Source organism: Chanos chanos, chromosome 5, assembly GCF_902362185.1.
Source record: "Chanos chanos chromosome 5, fChaCha1.1, whole genome shotgun sequence".
NCBI classification, from domain to species: Eukaryota; Metazoa; Chordata; class Actinopteri; order Gonorynchiformes; family Chanidae; genus Chanos; species Chanos chanos.
In genome coordinates this window covers 12,304,385-12,329,851 of record NC_044499.1, presented here as the reverse complement: position 1 = coordinate 12,329,851, position 25,467 = coordinate 12,304,385, and the positions used below count along the sequence as shown (strand labels likewise).

Below are 25,467 nucleotides of genomic sequence, written 5' to 3'. Positions count from 1 at the left end.
ACCATTGCCTAATGAGCCAATAATACTACACTTAAACCTGCCCAGAGACATTCCCGGGATATTCTGCTTTAGAAATTCGAATCACAGCAAAATATCACTCCACACCTAAAGACGGACTTCACTTTCGGTTTGTTAAATACAAACTGTAAGCTGCACGGGCTGAATCGCGCTGGGCGCAGTAATGAGGTTCAGCAAGATGAGAGTTGCACAGTCATGCTGATGTCGAAATCGCCAGATAGCACTGTTCGGAATGTTGCCAGCGGAGCTCATTAAGTGCGCGCGCACTTCATCGTCAGTTGACAGCTGGAAAGCAATGACGGCTACTTTTCTGAGAGTCCGAAAACACTCCGAATTTAACGACATTCAGGCGACCGTAGCTGTCCCTGCAGTGGCATCATATGATTGCCAGGGGAAATTGTGCCCAAATAAGGTAATTCGTTTTATTTTGACGCCTTATGTCGAAGCAAACGCTTCTAAAAGATAGAATTTCTGAAGATAGAGGGAATATTGTAAAGAGTCTATGGCTAACTGGGAGTTTCAGTGCGTGGGTGCTGTGCAGTACAAAGGCTGTACTGTGTTTTTGGACTTTGACTCATTCATAAACATTTGACTTCTTTTGAACGTTATTATGTTTAGTTGCGTATCACCAACACGTACGAGACTTGTCCTTTGTGAGAGCACACAGCCGTAACTGCTTCAGTCATGTCTCTTTATCTGGATTTAGAACAGCTGGCTACGTGAGTTAGCCTATGATTGCCTTCAGTTTTATCAAGTTTCGCACATGATCAGGAGAAAAGCAAGCCCTCCTATTTAGCTGTGTAGCCTATGTGTCTGTGTATGTGATAGCAGAGTCGTCCATTTTTGGCAGCAGTTTTTGTGTTATCGCAACTAACTGTTGTCATAGGATAGTATCTCTGTTTCATGAGCGAGAAGATTTAGTTTGAAAGAGAAACACATAAGCAACGCACAGCCTTTTCACTGCAAAATATTCTGAGGGTTACTTTTGGTTAAATCAGTGTAGTAAAAATACGGACTTATTTTTATAGCTCTTCCCCCTTTGGTGAGAGTTTGCAGCCAAGAATAAGTTGAGGTGTATAGGACAAGTCCAAGGGAGGAAGCAGAAATGGAGGTGACCTGGAGACGTCAGGAGGTTGAAGCCGAAGCAGGAAGGCAGAGGTTAAAGTTATGTTGATATGTTGTCTGGATATAACATGGTTTGACGAAGCCTTGAGATGACGTTATTCAGATTTTTTTTTTTTTTTAGAAATTAAAGATTCCATTTTAAAGAGCTTGTAGGTATGTATTGGGATACAAAACTACCAGTTCGATATGTTTACAGTGCAGAAGCATATGTTTTGGGTACTGGGGAAAGGAAATGCCAGATGTGCTTGTCAGACTACTGTCTGCATTTGCAGGAGTCAAGTGATCTTTGGGTAGAAGAATTTTGGAAGTAATGTTTGGCACACATTTAAGTTGTTAACTAAGCAAGAGCATATATTCGGGTTTTTTGTTTCTAACGCATTCTACATTTGGAACAATAACGTAATGTATATTTTTTCATGCGACTGTCTACATAGCACGCAGTCTTGTGTAACTTTATAGACTGCATTAGGCTAACCCTTGCTCAGAGGAAATCTGGTCAATTTGCAGTATGTACCAAAGTACAAGTCCTGTGTGAAATAGTTCTATTTAACACTTGTATTGTCACAATACTCGCTTGTCAGCTGATTTAAATTTCTTGAATGTTGCAAAAAAAAGTGATTGTAAAAAGGAGCATAGAAGCATTGTCCTTAGAAAGACTGGAACTTTGCTTATGTTGCATTGTCCATTGAAGTGGTGCAATTTTACCAATAAGGCCTGAGGACCTGAAACCTCAAATTCAGCACTTTTGTCATGAACTGATGGGAACACTTTACCTTGGGATTTGTGGTTTGAAGTCTGTTCCATCGTTAGTTGAGACTCAAAGCAAGAGTCAGAGTAAAGGTGAAGATTTGAGGCTTGAATCTGACTTCCAAAACTGTTACTTGGACCCATTTGTGGTTTGATTTTAGCAGAAAGGCTGAACTTTAAACTTTTAAAAAGTAAATCTTAAATAACTGAAATGACGTCTTTTGACTTAAACAACAATTTATTCTCATATTTGTTTTCTTGCAACTTATGTAACTTTTAGCTCTCCCTTCTTCCTACAACCTCTCTGTTACTCAGAGAGGTTGTTACTCATCTCCACTCACTTAGACCTCCCCTCCGCCACCTCAGGTTGAATCAAATTTCCAAGTTACTTACAATCCTTACCTCAGCCCCCAGAATTGCTTCTCTTTATTTTTGGCCTCCATCTCTCACTGTACTGATCCTCATTCATAACTGCTTAAGTTTGTGCATGTGTAGTTGCTTGTGTGTGTGTGTGTGTGTGTGTGTGTGTGTGTATGTTTTACAGGGAAATAAAGAGTGTGTTTAAAAACAAAAAGGATATAGCATCTTTGTATGTCATTTTATAGTATTACATTTTCAGATATGTAGGCCTGCGATAAGAAGGCACTACTTATCTTGTTGTCGGCCTATGAATTGTAGTTCTGTTCTCATTGTGAACCCGTGATTCAGGTCACTTCTGTTCAGGCATTAAAACCCTCTTGATTATAAATAATCCTGATCTCTTAGAAATGTGCATATGCAATATGAAACTCCTTTGTAGGATCTAACTTGCAGTAGTCAGCAATTGAGTAATTTCTGATAAATGTGATCTGTTTGCATACTTTAGACTTTCATAATATTCTGGAAGCCGCGACGCAGCGTCAGGCTAAATCAGGCCAAAGGTTTGTCGGCCTCAGTATCTGTTTGGCACTTTGAGACTGTTCATGTTCTTTTCTGCAATTCAGATGCATATGCAAGCTCAGTAAGTTAATGGTTAATCGCACACAGGCACAGAGTAGGTGTGAGTGCATGTGGTTCAATTCTCTATGTATTTAAGCCCCTTTTAAATTCCAGATTAGCAGTATGGCATGAGAGTACATGACACAATGAGCCTTTATGGAGAAAGGAGGCCCCTGGGAAAGGGGCTCTCTCGGTCACAGTAAAAGCAATAGTGCACAGCAGTGTCCTTTTATAGTGTATGCTTGTGGCAGTGAAGTCAAAAGTATCCATATTGTGCAACGCAGGAGATACAAAGTCTGTTGATCTCTAATGTCCTACAAAAATGTTATGTAACGTAATTCACCAAACTGGTTTAACAATTAAACAAAAAATTTGTTTTGACTTTTGTGAATGGGGAAACTTGTTGATGTGATCTGACCCAACGCTGAAACTCCTGTATATTTCCATTCACAAAAAAGATTATTGGCTTATGGCAACCTGCGTTACTGTGGATTGTACTAGGATCGTCTGAAATCAGTGGAGGCGTTTCTGTTGACTTTTCGTGAAAAAGTCATCTGTGCTGCCGATACATGAAAAATACGGAAGTGAAACATGATTCAGTTGAATGGGTGCAACTCTTGAGTGTGAATGATTATAATTAGACACAGATATTCTGGCTCTGGAGAAGTGTGACTAAAATAATATGTTGTCTTCAGTAGTGTTTGAAAACTGTACTAGCCCTTAGAAGTTCATCTTTACATACATAAACAGTATATTTAGTACACTGTGAGGTGAAACCATGTTCAGTGAAAATTTGGTTAACATTGGCAGACAAACAACAGTATAGCCTGATCTTTAAAGCAGAAATTGCAATAAAGGCTCTTTGGTTAATGTGTCTTGCTCTCTCTGACTGTTGTATTGCTTTCTCTTATACAGGTTAAATTGTTTGCACACCGAAAGTGTGCTAGACACTCCACCCTTCACTGTCGTCACTCTGTGCTCAGACGGGAAACTTGAACGTGCTGAACTAGAACTTTCTGGAAAGCTTATATGTTTTGTCATTTTTGTTGACAGCAACATATTTTTGGAACAGGATTTGGGTGTTTTCCCTGAGTTCATTTTTACTACTCCTTTCCATCATCGGAGCCTTGGCCGGCGACATGTTTACCCACACGTAGAAGATGAATTTCAAACCGTGGTGACACTGAAGAGGTGGCTTCACATTTTTTGGTCCTGTGTTCCTGCCAATCTTTGAACAATGCCATTTTGGTCTGAGATGGACCCCTGCCCTTTTGGTCTACTGAACAGAGAGAAGAAACATGGCTCTCTTTCTCCCAGTGATCAGCAGCTGGGTCTGTTCTTCTTCATGACCCGTGGCTGGGTGTAGATGCCTCTTCAACTATTACACTGACCATTTCTTACCCGTTTTCTAAACCACGCAGGCCTCAGAGAATGCTATGTCCAAGGAAAAAGAGGCCCACTAAAGATGAGGATTTTTCTGCCATTGTTGTGCCCTCTATGAAGGGTCATGGTTACCTTGACTACACTATTGAGACTCATCCGTGCAGAGCCCTGAGGATCATGGATGAATTGCGTCACCATGAGATGCTTTGTGACTTGGTCCTTCATGTCACTTACAAAGATAAGATTGTGGATTTCAAGGTGAGAGTTTTATGAACGAGCAGCGCAATAAATTAATGTTGGAACATAAAATACAGTCACACCCAGCTTACCACTGTATCTATGCTTTATTTTCCATCACCATAATTTAATATCATTGGCACTGATTCATCAGCTTATCAAAGCATTTAGCAGACAGAGCAGAAACCAAAAGGAAATCGCTGTAGCGAGCATACATAAGATAACTGTATTCGTGGAACTAATGACTCAACAAGTGATTTTCGATTTTGCAGTGAACGAGAAGACGTTAGTAACTTACCGAGATCACCGGGAGCCTTGCCAGTGTAGTAGCATTCATGAAATTATTACACGCTGCAACGAATATTGTATACCGTAAGTGTTGTTGTCTTGCGAGATGACGACTCTCACAGATCATTGACATTTTTATCTTACAGGTGCATAAAATTGTCCTGGCTGCATGCAGTCCTTATTTCAGAGCCATGTTCACCAGTAACTTCAGGGAGTGCCATGCATCTGAGGTGACCCTGAAAGACGTGTGTCCTCAGGTCGTAGAGCGGCTCATAGACTATGCCTACACGTCCCGCATTACGGTGGGAGAGAAATGCGTCCTGCACGTTCTGCTTGGAGCCATGCGTTACCAAATGGAAGACGTGGCTAAAGCGTGTTGTGACTTCCTCATCAAGAACCTGGAGCCTTCCAATGTCATCGGCATCTCCAGGTTCGCAGAGGAGATTGGCTGCACTGAGCTGCATCTGCGCAGCAGAGAGTACATCAACACACACTTTAATGAGGTGAAGGATCGCTTATCACCAATCAATAACTGCACAATAACACCTTTCATGGCCTCTTAAGTAACTGCACTGAAATATTGATCAATCTAGTGCAGTGGGGTTTTTTGTGTGTTTTTTTTAGTGTTTCTGGAAGTGTTTAATAAGATGCAGCCTGAATAACTATGCAGTATTATTCATAGCCTTATTTGATTTGAGCAAGTTTGATATCACATAGGCCTGGTTTGACGTTCAGTCTCTCAGCGTTGACACCTATGATGTGTGTGTTTTACTATGTTTTTGTCTAAATATGTGTGTGTTTGTGTGCGTTGCTGTGTTACAGGTGACAAAGGAGGAAGAGTTTTTCAGCCTGTCTCATTGTCAGCTGCTAGAGCTGATCAGTCAGGACAGCCTGAAGGTGCTGTGTGAAACAGAGGTCTACAAAGCCTGCATCGAGTGGGTGCGCTGGGACGTGGAGAATCGGGCTCAGTACTTCCACGCCCTTCTCAACGCCGTCCACATTTATGCACTTCCGCCCAAGTTCCTCAAGAGACAGCTTCAGTCCTGCCCCATACTCAGCAAGGCCAACTCTTGCAAGGACTTCCTTTCCAAGATCTTCCAGGAGATGGCACTCAGAAAGCCTCTGCCCCCAGCACCCCACAGGGGCAATCAGCTGATCTACATTGCCGGGGGCTACAAGCAGCACTCCCTGGATACCATGGAGGCCTTTGACCCCCGGAGAAACACGTGGCTTCGGCTAGCAGACATGCCCACCCCGTGTAGTGGGCTCGGAGCGTGCGTCCTGTTCGGCCTCCTCTACACCGTCGGGGGTCGTAACCTCTCTTTGCAGAATAATACAGAGTCAAGTGCCCTGTGCTGCTACAACCCTATGACCAACCAGTGGACCCAGCTGGCCTCACTCAGCGCGCCCCGAAATCGAGTTGGTATCGGGGTCATTGATGGGAGTATCTATGCTGTAGGAGGGTCCCATGGCTCCACCCATCATAATAGCGTTGAGAGGTGAGTAAGCATGGGGGGGGGAAATCATAGGGAAGACTATGTCACGCGTAACAGATCATTTGCCAGTATTGTCTGTTGTTGACGTTTTAGTTCTGTAAGTTCTGTAAACTTTTAAGTTTTTTTTTTTTTTTTCCGTGGATGTTTGTCCCATTTTTGCCAATTGCCAATTCCCTGTCCTTTGGTCCCCTTTTAAGACTCATGCCTTAGCTCGTGTTCTTCACGAGTCACAACCCGTTGCAGGAGCATAAAGCTGCGAGTAAATAAATGTTTCGATAGCCACAGCTTATCACAAATGTGTTTAAGAATGTGTTTACGTGCATATGCGCAGAAGGCAGAGGTTCACTTTACTGCTAGACCAACTCTTGCTGATATGAGACAAGCACACATTTGAAGTTAAAGCAGTCATTCAAAACAGCTTTGTTTTTACATTTCGCTGCGTGATTTTTAAGTAAAACAGGACACAGTGAAGACATTATGCGTAAATTTGTTTTGCATACATTTGGTTAAAATAAACTGTCATCTGAGTGCACTTCTGCAGTTATGTAACTGAGTGTCATACAGAGTGTGAATGGTTTAGATGATGTTGCAGGCCAGACATGTGAAACATCTTTCATTACCCTCCAGAATGTTTTGACTTGAGATGGCTGCCCTCTAGCAGTGTGTGGAGTCTGCTTTTATTGAGAGGAGTTACTCTAGATGAACAGGTCTTAGATAAGCAGGTTTCATAACCTGTATACCTCTGCACAGAGTCATATGTAGAAGAGACCATACCCTTCGTGTAAACGCCATTGTTCTCAGCGGAATGCGTTACAGTATTGTAATGCAAATCAGGCTTTTGTTTTCTTTTGCTAAGTTTCTCTTCCTGGTCACTGCGTTAGTTCAGAATCTGTTCAGACCTGCTCGTACCTTGTGAGTCTCATTAGGCGTTTTGTTGAGTATCACACAACAGCAGCTCTTTGTCAATAAACTGAAAAGAAACAGAAAGTCATTCAGTAGGATATGAAGGAGTAAACATGCAAAACATGAAAACAAATATATGCGTTAGAACTACCTAAAATGTCAAAAGCATGACTAAGAAACATACGATGGCTTTTGGAGGCGGTTGTTTACTGACATGTTCTCTGGACCCTGCGTCATAGGCTATTGTCTTATCAAGGATGATTTGCTGTAAAGTACATCTGTCCCACATGCCTAATGCCTCTTCATAAAAGCTCATTTAGGTGAAAGTAGCATAACAAATATTTTATGTAAGACAGTGTGTCAGGGATGACTAGGCACAGATGTTTTGTTTGCAGTTTTTTTCCTGTCACCCTATGTAAGGTAGGCTGTTCCCTTTCCTGGCTCTAGAAATCTCTTGTAATGGTTAGCTTAGATTAAATTAGACTGGATTCAACTTTATTGCCACTGTGCAGAATATTGGTACAAAGCCAGTGAAATGCAGTGTGCAGTGTAATGGTGTGTGAATACAAAGTGAAAACGTGTCCCAGTAAATGTTTAAACATTGTTGGCCATAGAACATTTGAATATATGTGTGTGTGTGTGTGTGTGTGTCTGATTTGGATTTAATCAATGATGTTAATGATCAATTTAATCAGTGATTCTCATCTAATCAAGGAGATAAAGAAAGATTATTTGGAGTATTTCACTAATCCAAAAACTGGACCTCGAACAAAATTGACCAAAGACAACAGTGCTAGTTTAGATGCAATGGTGAGGAATTCAAATCCCTATGAGAATGCTTTCTGATTCGGCGAGCAGTTCAAACAGAATGGCTAATCTGTTCAAGAATGCAGCCCGAGAGTGAACACTCACTTCAGGTCTGAGGGCACAGTGCAGATGCCAAGAGCAAATCAATAACTGAGAATTACTAAAAATATGCCACATGCCAGGTGACATTAATTTTCCCTTCTAGAGCAATATCCAAAGACACGTTTACAAGTTTACATATGTCTGCATGTCTTTCCAGCTATGTGTCTCCGTGTCTATAAAGAGCTTTTGTTCAGTCTGGTGTATGTTTTCTGCTGCTCACATAACTCAGTGTTTGGGAAACCCCTACAAATGTGGCGAGTGAATATGCTTTATTCAGCACTGGCAGGAAATGACTTCAGAACAGGAAACCATTCCGTTAGATAAACAGAACAGTCCCTCTCTTCTCAGTTTATCGGTTTCTAAATAGCAGCTACTCATCAACTCATTCACAGAATCGAGCACACTTCACTGGCGAGGTGGATCTTAAAAAACATGCAATTTTCTGTTTTACACTAATGAATGCAGTGATCTTTACTTTTACAGGTATGATCCAGAAACGAACCGCTGGACTTTGCTGGCCCCAATGTCTGTTGCTCGGCTGGGTGCGGGTGTGGTGTCTTGTGGGGGGGCTCTGTATGTGGCAGGGGGCTTTGATGGGGAGAATCGCTGGAAGACGGTGGAACGATATCACCCCGACACTGATACCTGGCAACAGGTAGCACCTATGGACTCAGTACGGAGTGGGTTAGGTACGTTTGACTAAAGCCCTATATCTTAAACCTCATTTGCATATGGAACATCTTAATAACAGCTACACTGTGTAGAGCATCTCTTTATTTGATGAAAAGCTACTTCGCTGTTCCTGACTCGTTGTTTCTCAGTTCAACATTACTGACTAGACACGATTCAGCGTCTATGGGATGAACATAATCTTGAATGATACACAATGCTTTGTCTTAAAAAATATATATATATTTTTGTATTCAGGACTGGTGTACTTAGACAACTATCTGTATGCGGTGGGAGGATATGACGGCAGAACTCAGCTGAACACTATGGAGCGCTATAATGTGTCCAGAGACCTATGGGAACCGTTAGCCTCGATGAAGCACTGTCGCAGTGCTCATGGCACCACCGTCTTTCAGGGCAAGATCTTTGTGCTGGGTAAGAACTGATTCCAACACAGAGACAGAGACACTAAAAGAACACAGCCATAGACATATTCTTTTGCTTATTTCAAGAACAGTTATATTTGCTCCATCGGTGTAATAATAATGTGATGGATCTGCTTTAAGACAAGTTAAGACAACACATCAAAAGGAGCAAATGTGAGTCAATGTAATGTTTTGTCTCGTGAGGTCTATCTACAGCAGACATCTTGTATAATACAATATTCATTTCTACCAGGTGGCTTTAACCAAGGAGGGTTCTTGTCCAGTGTGGAATGCTACTGTCCAGAGTTGAATGAATGGACTTACGTATCAGACATGCCTGTGGGACGCAGTGGAATGGGCATCGCTGTAACCATGGAGCCATGCCCTGGCAACCTTCCTGAGGAGGAAGAGGAGGAGGAGGTGTGAACGCTTGACTCCTTCATCTTGCTTATGAATCAGTGATTGGGGCCACACATAGCCTGTCGACAGGAAGTCAAGCTGGGAGACGTTATGGAAATGATGCCAATAATGACCTCTTATCACTAGCTCTTAATATGATTTGATAAAGCTTGTTTGCACAAATCTCTCTGAATCGTAAAATATACTTGATGAAAGAGAGACAGGTGTTGCCAATCACTGGATATATGAACTAATTTCTTGTCAATATAAATGCTGTTTTTGAGAGGGATGTCTCTCTCATTCGCAGTGAACTCTGTCAACATGTCATGATTCAGTGAGCTTTAGCTATGTTTTTTTTTTTTTTTTTTTTTTTTGAGTATGCACTGTTCAATTCATTCATATGATAAAAATGATAAATTTCATGAACATACCGCACCGGCCAGCTGTTCCTCTGGCACATTCAAACCTTTGACAGATAGAAATTCAGGGGTGGACGCAAGTGTGTAGCAGCAACGTATCTTATGTAACTGTGCAAAGTCGTTATTCATGTATTTCTGATTTGTCACAGTTCAAACCAAGTTAATTATTATTCAGCTTTCTGTGACTTGTCACAGTGGGCACATATATTGTTTACTATGTCCAGATATTACTTTGGTTTATATAAAATGTAATGAATTACATTTAAAACTTAAAGGATTCTTGTGTGGTTCTGTTCACTCAGCAGATTCAGCTGGAGGAATTTAAACACAAAAAACATAAAAAAACCCCCATAACTCTACAACAATCCTCTAATGTCCAGAAGATGAAGGAACAATGAATCATTACTGGATGTATACAAATGAAAGAAAAAAGTCTCTTGAGTTTCAAAACAGACAAGCAGGTTCTACCTAAATCACCATTACCCATATTTTCCTAGCATATTTTACTTGTGAGTGAAGTTAACAAAACTGCAGGTCCTACCCAGTTGTTTTTTCCTCATATGGATTCTTTTAAATAGTGTGGTGTTTTTTCAGAACCACTAGGTGGTGTAATACTGCTTCCAGGACTGACAGAAGTGAGGAGGTTTTGTGAAATGGTTATTCTGTACAGGAACACTTCACCTTTATTTCTCTCCCAGCTGCAGTGGATCGTCGCATTTATTTGGAGAAAAAAAATATGTGGAGTTTAGAATAGAATGGAAACATGGTAAATATGACGTATTACAAATAAAACCAGATTATTTCAAGGGATATGAATTTAATTTCACTATACGGTGGTTAAAATGTTTTAGAATAAAATATCCTCGCCTGCCTTTAATTCTAGTTCTTCTATCAACAAATGACTTTATCCACGTTTTACTGTGTCTTTTTTTTTTTTTCTAAACAATGACCGAATCATATTTTGCTTACTTTTAAACAAAAGACACACGCCGCCTCTAAAAATACACATTCATTATTGGAAAAAGGGTCCGGTCGCATGTTCACTGAAAAACTTCCATAGGGACGCTGCATGCGTGCCATTATTCACTCATAAGGCTGCAATTCCTCATGCTATTTCATAACATTAGTCACCCACGTACGTCAGTGGACTGTTTACTTAGCCCTACCGTTTCTCTCTCCTCTTTGTGTTAGCTGCAGTTATCATTCTGCTACAACAGTAAGTGACTTTAGGTACACAGACAGAATGCCACAGTTAAGCAAAATCCACACTGGCAGTATTTAGGTCTGTGATATGGTGTGGATGTCAGAGTTCACGCGGAGTTTAATTATGTTTCCATGGCGAGACTAAACAGTTTGTTTACTCAGTGATAACTGTTTAAGATGACACATATTAGACCACCACCCCTTAGCCAAAGGTCACTGTGACACACTCTTTTTTCCATATCATACCACATGGCACCTTATCAAAGGTGGCATGGAGGACAAACAGTTCATTAAAGGATCTTGACTTCTCAGGCCCCGCTGTCAAAACGTTTCCCTGTCTTGAGGGACAAAATATGTGTGTTTAATGAGTAGGCTGTTACAGAGTGAGATGCGGAGGTGAAGTGTGTGAGTAAGTCGAACCCCGAAGCCACCTTGTTACTCAGCCTGAACTGTGATTGGACCAAGGGCTTCTTTTGCTCCTCACTTGAGCTCACTGTGGTGGTTGATGACTCACATGGCACAGGCATGACGCACATAGGCAAGCACAAGCTGCCATGCAATACAAAGCTTATTGTCTCCATTCATGATATTCAGGAATGCGTGGCCGCCTCAATGCCACCTATTGTCTATCACAGCGTTCAGAGGCCACGCACGGAGTGAGATCTTCGCTGTCTGAGCTCTGATTGACCAATACAGTGTAAGCACCTTGAGGGTACTATAGTGTCGGTTAACTGACTTTTCCCTCAGTCTGGAAATACACTTCACCAAAGAGCATACCTTAATATACATGTTATAACTGGGCACCAAAACAAGACTTTGAGGGGGGGGGGTTTTCCCCACCACAGAAAACAATGAAACAATCCAAGATAAGATTTGCCTAAAGATTGGTTATGTGCCCTTGGCTCTTGGTGAAGATACAATAGCAGAGTCTCATGATTAAGGTAAGAATCGCAGGTCGGGCAAAGATGCAGCTTTAGTTTAAAGAGTGTTCAGTCATTTACCTCACTTGCTTATACGTCACACTGCAAAAGACAGTGTTTTGTATCACACTTCAGTTTACTGTTTGTGCTTCTCCATAACCTATTGTAAATGTTGTCGAATTGTGTGTTACCATTGTTTCCACACAGGGGGAGCCAGGGAGCCAGATTTGAATGGCACCTTATACTTCACTGGGCAAATTCCCAGGAGTTGATAGCATTGCTTGGTTAACTGCCTCAAAGGGAAGTTCCATCGTACACTAATCTGGAAAAACCTGCTATTAATGTCAACTTGTAGTGTATTAAGCATGACAAACTCTACTTTTCTTGGTCTCCAGACTGAACTTCTTCAGTAAAGGTTAAAAAAGTAATGCATTTAACTCGATGACTTTGTTAAAATAATGTGTATGAAAAATGCTAGACGGATCATACTTTGTCTCTTAGTTTTTCAGCCGTGTCATTTTCTCCCATTGTTACGTGTCATTACTGAAGGTTGAATTAAACTATACAAAAGCCTTGGGAAACCTGCAAAATACCAGACTATACAGCCAGGTGACCTTTTGTTTCTGGACAGAAAGAATATGTGCCTATAAAGTTACATTCTGACTGACATGAATCAGCTGATCAGCTGCTCTATGACCTGATGCAGGTGCATGCACACGTTTTTGGTGTGAATAAGGGGTGATGATTTCAAATTTGATATAAGCTTAAATAAATAAATAAATAAAACTGCAAAAAGCATAGCATAAGATAATGATGAAGCAGAAAATCAGGTTTAATAATCCCTTCGTGGAAGCTTGTGGTGTATGACTCAGTGCATTTTATATAGGCATCCGAATGGAGTGTAATCTCAGACGTTATATATGCCATTACATGTATTAGACAGATATATATTAAAATAATTGTATATATAATTTAAAATACGTCCAATTTCAGTTATTTTAGAAACCCCTCTTCCTGATCACCGATGCATGACTGCCCCTCCTGACGGTTCAGTCTACAGTCGAAGACTTGGTCAAATATATTTAGATTCTAATTATCATTTGCACCCGACTACAGTCTCGGTGTTGCACTGGTCATTCAGGGTAATTGTTTTTTAATAGTAAAACTGAAACACGTCTGTGCAAGTACTCTTCTTATATGCAAATTAAGAGTACAAGAATTCATAATCCCGATGAATGATTCCTCTACACCTAAAGGTATTTATAACGCAGTGGTGTCAGCCTTTAAGATTAAACGTAAAGCTTCTGTCGGTTTGAAATGGTTTTTATGACTTAAAATACATGCTGTATGATCAGTAATGTTAACTGACGCAGTCTGAATTAAGTAAGTTGGAAATCTGGCAAAATACAAGTGAAAGCAGAGGCACACAAACCACATCGTACAACAGTGAAATCCAAACTGCTCAACACTTATTTCTCCAAACTCAGCTCAGAAGCATGAGTTGACGGTTTCAAGCTCCCCACTCTGAATTGATTCTACTATGGGTCCGCTTGAAAGAGCGTTGTGAGAAGCGGGGGGAACGGCTGAGTTTCTTCATGTTTGCACTTTAATTTAATCAAAACGTGTCTTTGAAATACCCGACTTTCGAACCGAGGTTTGAAAGTAGTATTTGTTTTTTAGACCGTACTTATCGGCAGCGCAAACATGATTCAAAAACATTTTGTTATCCCCACTCGGTACAGTTAAAATTCCCTGCTGGAAAAATGGAACATTCCACAATTTATTCCAGGGAAAGACTGACAGTTTTTTGGGTCATGAAGCAGCTGTTCAAGTCAGCGGCTCACCCTCCCTCCGTAAGAATAAGAAATTAGTACATTTTAAATTAGATAACTAAAATGTTAACACAAAGAAGAGAAAAATACAACAGATGAAGAATAAGAAAAACACACAGCAAATAAACTGACTTGGATTTAAGTCAAACAAACAATATATAGAAGAAATTATTAATTTTAATGATGTAGCAGGACATGTTTACTTGTTTTCTCGAAATAAAACTAATCTTATGGTAAAGTGATTTTTAAGAATCGTCTGTTTAATTAAATCTTGTGCGTTGTGTCATAGAAAATCTTGCAATTATTTAACCATTCTCAGGAAAGTGTCAAGCTGTCCAAAACTGTCAGTCAAATATGCAATATTTGAAGAGCACAACTCAATATGTCTGGTAAGTGGCACAGAATGCTGTATGTGATCTGTTCTGGTGATGACTGGGCTATTTAGAGCCCAGTGTTAAAATTTAAGTAAGTTTCATGTCTCAAAACATTGTGGTTCTGCAGCCAATGGGAAATATGGTGTAAGGGCCCATGGTATATAAAATTAACTACTGAGTATCCCTCAATTAGTCTTCAATTGATGTGACGCATGAAAATGGAGGACATGCATGTTTAAAATGTTAAGTGATTAGAATTTGCTGCTTTTAAAAGAATTATTGTGCAGATTCACTGGTTGTTTCAGAGCCAAAGAGTGTGTGTACATGTACTATGTAAGTTATGTGGGAGCTTGCAAAGTATGAGATGCCAGTATGTGACATATATACCATGCCTGAGTAAGGTCAAATATATATTTAGAATGTCTGAATGACTGTAACATACCTGCATTTTTAAAATCCTTCTCAATGTATTATAAGACACTTCTCAAATTTTGAAACCTCAACTATTCAAGCTGACATATGAAATATGTCAAATATGTAAACCAGCATGCTTAGAACATCAAGTTGACGTCACTCTTTTAGCCTCTCTCTCTCTCTCTCTCTCTCTCTCTCTCTGTTTAGCAATGGACAGTCACTTCTATATCCCCTGCCAGTGCCATCCACTTGAAAACAGCTGCAGATGCCCACTCTGTATAAGTGGATTAAAACTATAATGTAATCCTCAGGGGCATCAGGACATTGGTCAATTGGGTGTAGTTTAGCTGAAGATTTAGCCCAGATAATCACTGTTGTTCCTGTTGTTGTTCTCTCTCTGATGAACCTCTCGTGAACTCCCCTCTGTTGTTGTTTACCATTTATCAACTTTCTTTAGAATTCTGAATGTGTGGAATTGTGAAAGGAGGGGTTGTTTTCTCAGAGGCCAAATTTAGTTTTTAGAATCATCTACCAGCATTAACTTGGTTTCACGCAAATACACTGACTCACCAGTCAAAAACAAGAACTGAGAAAGAAAGAAAGAAAGAAAGAAAGAAAGAAGGAAAGAAGGAATGAAATGTATGTTTAGCATGTCATAACAGTAAAAAAAAAAATTCCTAACTCACCTTTAAACCAAGCTGGATTTTTCTGTTTTACAGGCAAAAGAGGTGAGTCCATTATAAATGAAACTAGGTTGCAGGTTCTATTGTGTTCCCATCCTCTGATGGTCATGTCGTGCTGACTGAGATTGTGGGACCAGTACATGTCTGTGCCTTAAGTCTTGATTCAAGTAAACTTTTATCAGAAAAAATGGAGAAAAAAAACTGATAGTGTGCTGTGTAGATAGTAGAAGGAATGGATTTCATTCACGTCTTCTGAATTCTTCTTTCTCACTGATTGGCAAGAGGCCAGGTGGAGAATGTTAGGAAAGGTCAGCCATCAGAGCACCTCAAATTCATTATAATCAGAGCGTGTAAGACACGAAATATATAGGCCAAGTCAACGAGTCAACCATGAGACTTCGTCACCCAGTGTTTTTTTTTTTTTTTTTGGATGTCAAAGGGTAGTAATTATCTTAATTAATAATTATGATAGCACTTCACTCACACCGTGGACTCGCCGACTCAGGAACGTAACTAACCATTCCCGCTAGATGTTTGTCCGCTGAAGTTTCCTCTCGCTGGAATGCTTGGTTTCTGTTACTTCTGCATTAGCCTTTATTAACACTTACATCACCCCCCCCCCCTTCTGTCCCAGTGCCTCACGCCATGAGCCAGCCAGGGGCATGAGCTACGCCATAATGGGGATCATATGTGGAGTCAGCACAGACACACAATCCAAGATCTCTGCCTGAAAAGAAATAAATAACTCAGAATCTCTCAGCAGCAGATCCTGCCGAGCAGGAGGCCAAGAGGCCAGGGCTTGATTTGATGACATTGCACCTCATTTTTTTTTTCTTTTTTTTTGTATCTAATCCTATTGGCTGCACTTTGTTACTTATGGAAGGGCAAATGGTTATGAGAATGAAGGGAGGATAAGCCGTTTTTTTTTTATTCTGCCTCGTACTGATGAAGTTTCGAGAAAGCATGTAAAATAAGTCCGGTGATGCTACCGGCATTGTTACCATCATCCCATGTGTCTTCAAGCTCTCGCTGGTGAGCCGTAGTATTGTTGTAAAGTATAATTGGATAAAGTTTTTTTCTTTAAAAAATATTCTATTCTACAATGCCTCACACAGAGAGAGCAGCCAACATTTTTCCCATCTAAGCACAGATTTCCCTTGAAACCCATCATGAAGACTGGAGGTGTAGCTCTTCATGTGTGGTACTGGAACCATCACCCCCCCCCCCCACCCCACCCCCCACCACCACTACCACCACCACCACCACCACCACCAATCCAAGCGTTAAGGGAAGGGACCTGTAGTTCATCAAACCTCCCCAATCAGATTTTTACCAGTGTAGAAGGTGTTCCTGCTGAAGCAGGTGGTTTACGTAAGGGATAAACAATGTGGCTTGAGCTGTAATCTACTATCCTGAGAGCAGGAGGTGTGTAGATTAGACTAGCTCACTGTCCTTCCTTTCCCCTGCTCCCCCTTTCTCCTCCCCCCCCCCCCCCCTTGTTCTCTCTCAGCACCTCACAATGTTTCTAATTGAGTTAAATCTCATTATGCATGCCTGGATGTCGCTCTTGCTGCGCGAATCCCGTATGTCTTTAAACAGATCGCCTGGACTTGCTCCTGTGGTTAACACTCAGACGGTCGGATGAAAGGAGAGAGGGTTTGGTTACCCACTTTCTACTCCAGCGAAAGGATTTCCATCTCCTCTCAGTAGCATCATTCCCTTTCACACTTCATTGAAAGAACGTATCAAAACACACACTCTGGGCTCACGAATAATACATGCTAAAATGTCCCTCAGAAATGTAATTTTTCTTCTTCTTCTAAAAAAAAAAGAAAAAAAAAAAGACGGATCTTTTCGTTCATTTAGTGTCCATAACTCCTTTAAGAGGGTTGGAAAGATCCCTGAAGTCACTGGCATGCAGGGAGGGAGAGAGCAAATGCGATTAGCTGTAGTTTCAGATGCCAGAGATTGGAGTTAGAAGTGGCAGAAGAGCATGCTCTGTTGGAGTGGTAGGTAGACCATTCACAGGCATTGTTCTTAATCATATTCATCTCTTGTTTCATATTATCATAGCATTAAGCTGATCATTAAGAAAAGTAAAAACAGGTGGCGGGTCGGTATGCGCCTTTCTGTAACGCGCGGTTATTTGTTACAAGAAGGGTTTTTTTTTTTTGGGGGTGTAAATAGTATTGACAGCACCGGTATTGAGGCTTTGTTGAAGGGATTTTCTGGGTTGTGAGGAGAATAGGCAGCTGTGCCTCTCCAACAGAACTGGCTAAAGAGAGGAGCCCTGGCCCTTTGTACCTCTCCTTGTCTGTAGTTTGTACACATGCTGTGTCTGCAAGGGAATGGGGGCGGGGGAGCGCGGAGGCCCTGAAAGGGGAAAGAGAGGCCCTACAGTGTTGGATTGGGGCAAGACTGTCAACAATATACAGATCACTCTATCAGACAAAAGCAAAGCCACGCAGACTAAGACAAGGGATAACGCAGCAGCAAAACGCGGAAAAGTGCGGTCAAAAGTACACGGACGTGTTAATAGATAACATCTTAACATAGTTGCGCAGCTAAGAAAAAATTTTTTTTTTCCTTGGACTGATCAACGCGTAATCAAAATGTTAAAGGGGCAAGATACACAATACGTGCTTACCAAACAGCTTTCTCTATCCTGTGATAGTTTGTCTAGCGATGTAAAATAATGTATTTGTAATACGTTACATTTTAGTCATATTCAGCTGTCTTTTCCAGACTTTTACTGTTTGGGTGGTGTTTGCCACAAAAAGTGGATTGTAAAAAATCTAAAATGTACAGGACGTTATAATGAACAGTACAACAAGATAGAGATTGAGATAGGTTTTTTTTTTTTTTTTTTATGATGAGTTACACAAATTTTATTTCTCAAGCAATGCTCTTTCCCTACATTTGACAGTTCTTCACTTAGTATTTGCAAATGAATAAATGGACTCGTGGCCCTTTTTCTTTTGCAGTGCAGTCACTCTCTTAAATCTGTCATTTCTAGGTCTGAGAGGAGTGAAGGCTGCAGTCAGAAATAGGCCAGGTTAGGTCAGGCTTTGTTTTATAATCTTGCACTGACCTCTTTACACACACTCTCTCTCCCTCTTTTTTCCAACCCCCTCTTCTCTCTCTCTCTCTCTCTCTCTCTCTCTCTCTCTGTTTCTCTCTCTCTCTCTCTCTCTCTCTCTCTCTCTCTCTCTCTGTTTCTCTCTCTCTGTTTCTCTCTCTCTCTCTCTCTCTCTCTCTCTCTGTTTCTCTCTCTCTCTCTCTCTCTCCCTCTCTCTCTCTCTCTCTCTCTCTCTCTCTGTTCCTCACTCCATGTTGTCATCTCAGTGTTGTTTTTGTGTGCTTGTTCTCTGTTTCCTCTTCTTATGATTTTATGATTATTTTCACATCATATAAAAATCTTGCAGTACAGTAGTAATAACTTCTTATAACTGTCTCATACACTCTTGACGGAAGCATAGTTTTCTTTGACTCCATCTCTGGACGTATTGGTCAAAACACATTGCTGCTGAGAGACAGCTAGTCATAATATGTACTAAAACACCTCACTGTTGATTTACATGTAATGGAAGACATGGAATGAACCATAACAGCTAACTGCATACTCTGATAACAAAAGAATGAATTATATTCCAGTATTTGTTGAACTGTTATTCTGTATTTATTAATTGTAATGGTCAGTGCTGATTACACAGAAGCTTACTCTTGAAATCAGTATTTATCTGCTGCATAAAGTAAGCAGCTGTCAGAATCCTCTTTCATGCAGTTATAGGGCATTGGAAGACACTCCACTGGCTGACTAACCAAGTCCTCACTGAGCTATCTTTGTAATGTGATATGCCTTTATCTGCCATTGTTGATTTATCTGTTTCAAAGTCCCTAACTTACAGTTAACCGGTGATCATAGTCTAGTAATATTTCTATTTCGAGTCTAAATAAGTAAGTCAAGTCAATAAGCCTTTTACCAGCTGGGCCACCATGTATGTTTACCACGTGTGCCAACATGCTATGTAACTTAAGCTTCCCCGCTCTAACCATTGTCTGTGTCATAGGAGTCAATCTGTCTAGATGCCGAAAATGACTGCAATGAGAATGCAGAGATCTGGTTTTAACTGGTCTTAAAGCGTGGAGGAGTGAGGTTGGGTTTAAAACAGCAATAAGAATTTTGAATTCAGACATGTTTTTTTTGAGAAGAACGTTGATTTAAAAAGGCGTCACAAAAAGCAAGATATAAATTTGAAGGGTAATAAATATAATATATACACAAACGTATTGATAGAACCGTGAGAGAAACCAGGAGGATTAAGCATCACTGGAGTTACTATAAATTGAAGAGTATTTTTGTTGCATCCACTGCAAACCAGCGTGTATTTTTTTTTTTAGAAACAAACCAGCATGAGGTGACTCCAATCCAGTCGGTAGAACAACCCTGCTCCTCACTCACTGCTTTCGAGGTTAGAAGCACTCTGGCTCTCCTTGTTTCTGTGATAGTGTGTGTGTGTGTTGGAACGTAATTAATGCAAACAGAGAAATTCACAAATAAACTAATTAGCATGCAAACAAGTCTATTCAATTACCATGAAATCTGAATGAAGCGGCTTTGAAAACGAGAACCCCGGCTTGATGAGAAGTACAGGTCTGTGTAATTGACCGCGTCCTGTTTGGAAACAGAGGAAGACCTGCCCTTGGTCTCTGATGGAGCTGGAGGATGGTCTTTTTTCAGTGGCATCTGGACAGCAGCAATTAGAGCTTTGCCATGTAAATAAATCCATCAAAAGAGAGCAACAGATCAACCTCTGTTTAATTGCTTTGGCTCCTCCCAACCGATCCAGACTCTCATGAGCCAAGCTAATGACATCATGCTTAACATCACATCTATATTGTTAAACCTACCGTCTTTAGCATTCTGGACCGCCGAACCATGTACAGCACAAGCATGTACATACACATGTGCGCAATGTCTGCTTAAAATAAGACATTATCCAAGCATATGAGGCAAAGTGGGTATGGCGTATATCTTGCTTTGCTGTGCTCATTGAAGATCTACATTCTATTTTTGGAAGCATACAATATTTAGAATTTCATTTTTTGTCTTTTTTTTTTTTTTACAGAATAAATGTTTTAAAATCATTCATCTTTGCTCATAATTGGATCAAAGAAGCCAGTTATTAAGATTATCAATGACTCCCAGCGTGAAACATATGAATTCTTCAATTGTTATTCATATCCAATTTGCCCTGCGCTTTGCTGAACAATGCCAGGAAAACACATTTGGAGGTCCCAATTCAAGAGTCTTTGTCATAAGTTTGATAGCCATCACCTCTCACCCCAGTTCTTGCACAAGCCTGCAAGATCCCTAAGGGTCGTAATCTTTCTCTGGACTGTGGCTGGGTACCCCCACCCCACCCCGTCTGCCTGCCCCTCCCCCACCCTCGTTCCAGAGCTCTCGCTCTCCACCCGTAATTGGATGCAACAGTGCTTGCTCTTGGGAAAGGTGTCATTATTCCTGTAGGTGCTGAGAACCACATTCAATTAAAATGAACAGGGGAGAAGTGGTAGACTGCGGTGCTGCTCAGCTGTGTTGGTTCTCCTCTAGCGTTAGTTCACTCTCTCTCTTTCTCTCTCTCTGACCTTGGGCTTTGAGGTGTTTGGAGACTTGTGAAAAGGGAAAGTGTGGTCAGAAAGGAATGGTGAAAGGTTACTGATCTACTCTCATCTCACCTCAACCTTTTTCTGTCTTTAAAAAAAAAAAAAAAAGTCTACGTTTTTTGTTCATCAATACTGGATATGAAAACTTTATAATATAATATTTCTAGATTCAACAGGAATAATTCCTATTAATTTTTGAATCTTTGGATATCTGTAGCATTTTATGAGTAATCAGAAATATCTAAGAGGCCTGTGATTAATCAACTCTGGGATATAGTTACAGCTGGGAGCATGGAGTTTATCCTCTATGGTAATTCGCAGGTGCTTTGGACTGCACAGAGCTGTGGTTAGTAATTGTGTGACCCACGGTCTCTGAGTGCAACTGCTTTCATTGAGACCTAATCAATGAGACTGCATTTGCAATCACACAAGAGCAGGCATTTTGCATGCTTAGATAGGCTTGAATATTCATTGTGTGTGTGTGTCTACATAGTGTGTCTTTGGAGAGAGTAGAGAGACCAGAGAGAGAGAGGCAGATACAGAGAGAGTGAAAGTGGGCGTGTGTGTCTCTTACTGTGTGTGTTTGTGTGTTTGTGTGTGTGTGTGTGTGTGTGTGTATGTAATGTGTCTGTGGAAGAGAGCAGAGAGTCCAGAGAGAGAGAGAGAGGGAGATACAGCAAGAGTGAAAGTGAGTGTGTGTGTGTGTGTGTCTCTTACTGTGTGTGTGTGTGTATGTCTGGGTGTGTGTGTCCTCCTTGAGCCAGAACAGCAGTTTATTTCTGTATGCACGGTGCATCTACTTACTCTGTGAAGAACATCTATCATTTTAGCTTGTGATTAATGACTGTCCTGAGCATGGCTTGTGCCAATGAAAATGCAAGGAAAAAAAGAATGAATTAAATAAATGCACCAGACTATTCCTGGGGCACAGATGAGCATTTTCTCCAGCTCTAAGCTGAGAATAGGACATATTTGAGAGGTATTCTTAAACAACTGCATTCATCAATGAACTCTTAGAACTGCAGTTCTTGGCCAACGTGTATATATATATATATATATATATATATACATCTTCAGTAAAAATAAACCAGCTCCATTTCACCTGAAAACATGCTTGGATCAGAGTGTAAACATGTGATCTGGAAAATATTCACATCCTGAGAGTCATGAAGTTGGTGACATACTCTTATTCAGTTTAATTAAACATTTCCTCTGTGCAGGCGAGGTGATGCTCAAAGCATTATAAATCAAGAAAAGGGCATCTGCTGATTCGCACATGAAAACAGCGGCACTGAATAGCCTGTAAGGGATGAGCAGAACAGATTAAAATAAACAAATTCCATGACGTAAGTAGCCAGCTCCTCCATCCTCCCAAAGTCTCAAGTCACCATTGGTTATTTGTCTCAGATATATGTCAGTATAATAATGAGCAGTCATGTGAATATGTAGGTCACACTTTCCTATTATCCCAATTGCATCAACACCCCCACTTTGAACCCCCCCACCCCCCACCACCCCCCCCCAAAAAAAAAAAAAATCACAGGCCCTTCTCCTCAACGACCTCGCCTATAACTTGCTGGAACAAACAAATACACGCGCATATGCAAGCATGCACATACCACTCTCTGTTATCAATAACATCTTTTGTCACATACACATACAACACCACTGTACCTCTTCCCTGCACACCAAATTTAATACTCTCTCTCTCTCTCTCTCCCTCCCTCTCTCTTGCTCCCTCCCTCCCTCTCTCTCTCTCTCTCTCTCTCTCCCTCTATCCCTCTTCCTCTCTCTCCCCCTCTCCCTCTTCCTCTCTCTCTCTCTCTCTCTCTGTGTCTCTGTCTCTCTCTCTCTCCCTCCCTTTCTCTCTCCCCGTCTCTCTTGCATACACACACAAACTCACATGCACACCCAAACCACACTCACTCCCCTCCCCCTGTTCCTACAGCAGCCACCCTAGAGCAAAGAGGATTTCATACTGCCACTAATAATGAGATACTTTACTTGGAGGAGCCTGCTCTTACCAGTTTGATTTGATACAGAAACAGAAATATATACATCCAATGCCACATCATTGTGATATAAGCTCAGTTATTAAATGTATTAATTGTCTTACTTGCTACATTTGTAAGACTCAAGATGATAGGTGTTGCAGCACACATAGTAGAATATTGTCTTCTCGACATTCTGATATTTTATGTGCTAACACATGAATATTTAAACAGAGTCCACTAACTGAAACATTTGTATGCAAAAAACAACGTCATATATGAGGCTTGATCTTGTGGGGTTAGAGATGTATAATTATGCTTGTTTGTTAAAAGTAACATTATATAGGGCCGCTCTTTAAAAGCCCAAACTTTCAAATCATTATCATACAGGGACAGAGAGAATGACCCGAAGAGAGTGCATCTTTTCTTTAAGCATTCGTATAGTGTCAGAATAAATGAAATTTGGATCTTCTTTTCAATTAGATAAGTACTCAGCTGGTGCTTGGGTTGGAATGTGATGGTTTGAGATGGTTTAATAAGTCTAAGAGGATAAACTTACATCAGGGAAAATAACTGCCAATGTTGTGTTCACGGTTGGCACTGCAGAATAGAAGAGAGAAAAAGGGACAGAGATGGAGTGAATTGAATTTTTTTTTTACTTTGCACGGTCCATTATTAGCACTGCTGTGTTAGAGAAATCATTTGAATTTGAGTTGTGGTGCATTTTTACTCATTGATGCAATTCACCGTTCTTGTGTCCAGCCAGCCTAAAATACTCTTACATGTTTATTATTATTATTATTTTTTTTTTTAACCATCCCTCTTCTGCTAGACCTTGGTTCTCCTTGACCTCATGAGTAGAACAGGATCTGCTTGTAGGGTAAGAGGCATTATTAAATACAAATGCAAGTTGGGAATGTGTTTATGATGTGTGCGTCACAGGATAGCAAATGAGACTCTGATTTCAAATATGTTTTCACGGCATTTAAATGTTTACCAGTTTCTTTGGAACACAACTTTAGGTGGTCACATGTACACTGTAGTCATACGCTGTATTGGGTCTAATGGTTAATACAGCAGTGGGGTGATTTTTTTGTGGCTGTGTTGCTGCAGCTCCAGAAAAGCAGGTATTTGCTATTCTCAGAGTGTCTCATCAAGTCTCTCTCCATCTCTCTCTCTCTCTCTCTCTCTCTCTCTCTCTCTCTTTCTCTCTCACTCTCTTTCCCTCTCCCTCCCTCCCCCCCCCCCACCCCTCTCCTCTCCCTCACTGATCGGGAGACGCCTGTGGAATATAGTCATCAACATGAATTTCTTTCCGCTCTCTGGAAGAGGCAAACCCTGACAAACAGGCAGTCAGCTGTGCTGTGGCCGTGCCCTTCCCACAGAAAAACAGCATGAAAACATCGCCTCAGCCCAAGATGTCCCGCTCCTGCCCTGCACTCTCTACCTCTTAAAGAGACACAGCCAAACAGTGACAGTAACATCACATCTAGCTTGAGAATGAACCCAGAAATGATCTCATTAGTTTCCCTTTTGTCTGAGTGAAAAGAAAGAGAGAGAGAGAGAGAGAGAGAGAGAGAGAGAGAGATAGAGAGAGAGAGAGAGAAAAGAGCAAGCTGTTTTGTCATTACAAACTGAATGGAAAAATATGTCCATAATGTTCAGTTGCTCTTGTTTCAGTTTGATGCTGTTCTTTAAGGGCAATAAAGACCATTCTTGACTCACTGTCTGCAGGCTCTGGGTATGAGCCAGATGAAATGGTGGGATATTTTGGGGTAAATATGTATTAACGCAGCATGTATAGTTGTGATAATGGAGCAATGAAATTAGTCATTTCTCTCATTGTCGGGTCTCCCAGCATACCTACTGGGCCAGCATCTCCATAGGTTTCCTGGATGTGTGCCCCTGAGTCTCTTTGGGCGTATTGGGGTTTAGTGTTCTGCCGTCTTTTAAGTAATACTTGAACCAGACTTAAAGTGGCAGAATAATAAGCACTGTTAATATTTACCATCAACAGTGTTTTAAATAAGGGAACTTACAGTAGAGAAAGGCTTCTCCATGACACTTAAAGGCATGAACGTCATTTCGTTCATTCATATTTCAGGAGGTGGAGCTCTGTACTGGAACAAGTAACTGGTTTCTAAGTCAAGACTACTTAATTTGGACGAATTTGACCTACAGGGTTAACCCAAGCACTGAACTAACTCAGTGCTCTTGTTGAAATGTCCCATTGCTGTGGACTTGGTTAAACCGTTCAAGTCATCATGATTGGCAATGTCAGGCCTAAAAGGATAAGGCACTTAACCAGTAAGGGAAACTTGAAGCTTGAGGGTCTAATGTAAGTATGAACCTCAACCATCATGTATGGGTCGCTAAGGTGCTCTCCA

The 25,467-nt window shown here is 40.9% G+C and overlaps 1 protein-coding gene across 1 annotated transcript; it reads left to right on the top strand.

Moving 5' to 3' along the window:
• Window positions 1–303: 303 nt before the first annotated feature.
• On the top strand, window positions 304–10,264 carry keap1a (kelch-like ECH-associated protein 1a). Its single transcript, XM_030773542.1, has 7 exons — window positions 304–430; window positions 3,784–4,509; window positions 4,923–5,279; window positions 5,599–6,275; window positions 8,568–8,773; window positions 9,012–9,188; window positions 9,432–10,264. The coding sequence occupies exons 2-7, from the start codon at window positions 4,300–4,302 to the stop codon at window positions 9,602–9,604; spliced, it is 1,800 nt and encodes a 599-aa protein (XP_030629402.1). The 5' UTR covers window positions 304–430; window positions 3,784–4,299; the 3' UTR covers window positions 9,605–10,264.
• Window positions 10,265–25,467: the final 15,203 nt, after the last annotated feature.

What these genes read in the sequence shown, in the direction of transcription:
- keap1a (XM_030773542.1), top strand. Translation starts at nt 4,300, where the DNA reads ATGCTATGTCCAAGGAAAAAGAGGCCCACTAAAGATGAGGATTTTTCT. An exon ending in TCAACACACACTTTAATGAG is followed by an intron (nt 5,280 to 5,598) that starts GTGAAGGATCGC and finishes GCTGTGTTACAG; the next exon opens with GTGACAAAGGAGGAAGAGTT. An exon ending in CTCAGTACGGAGTGGGTTAG is followed by an intron (nt 8,774 to 9,011) that starts GTACGTTTGACT and finishes TTTTGTATTCAG; the next exon opens with GACTGGTGTACTTAGACAAC.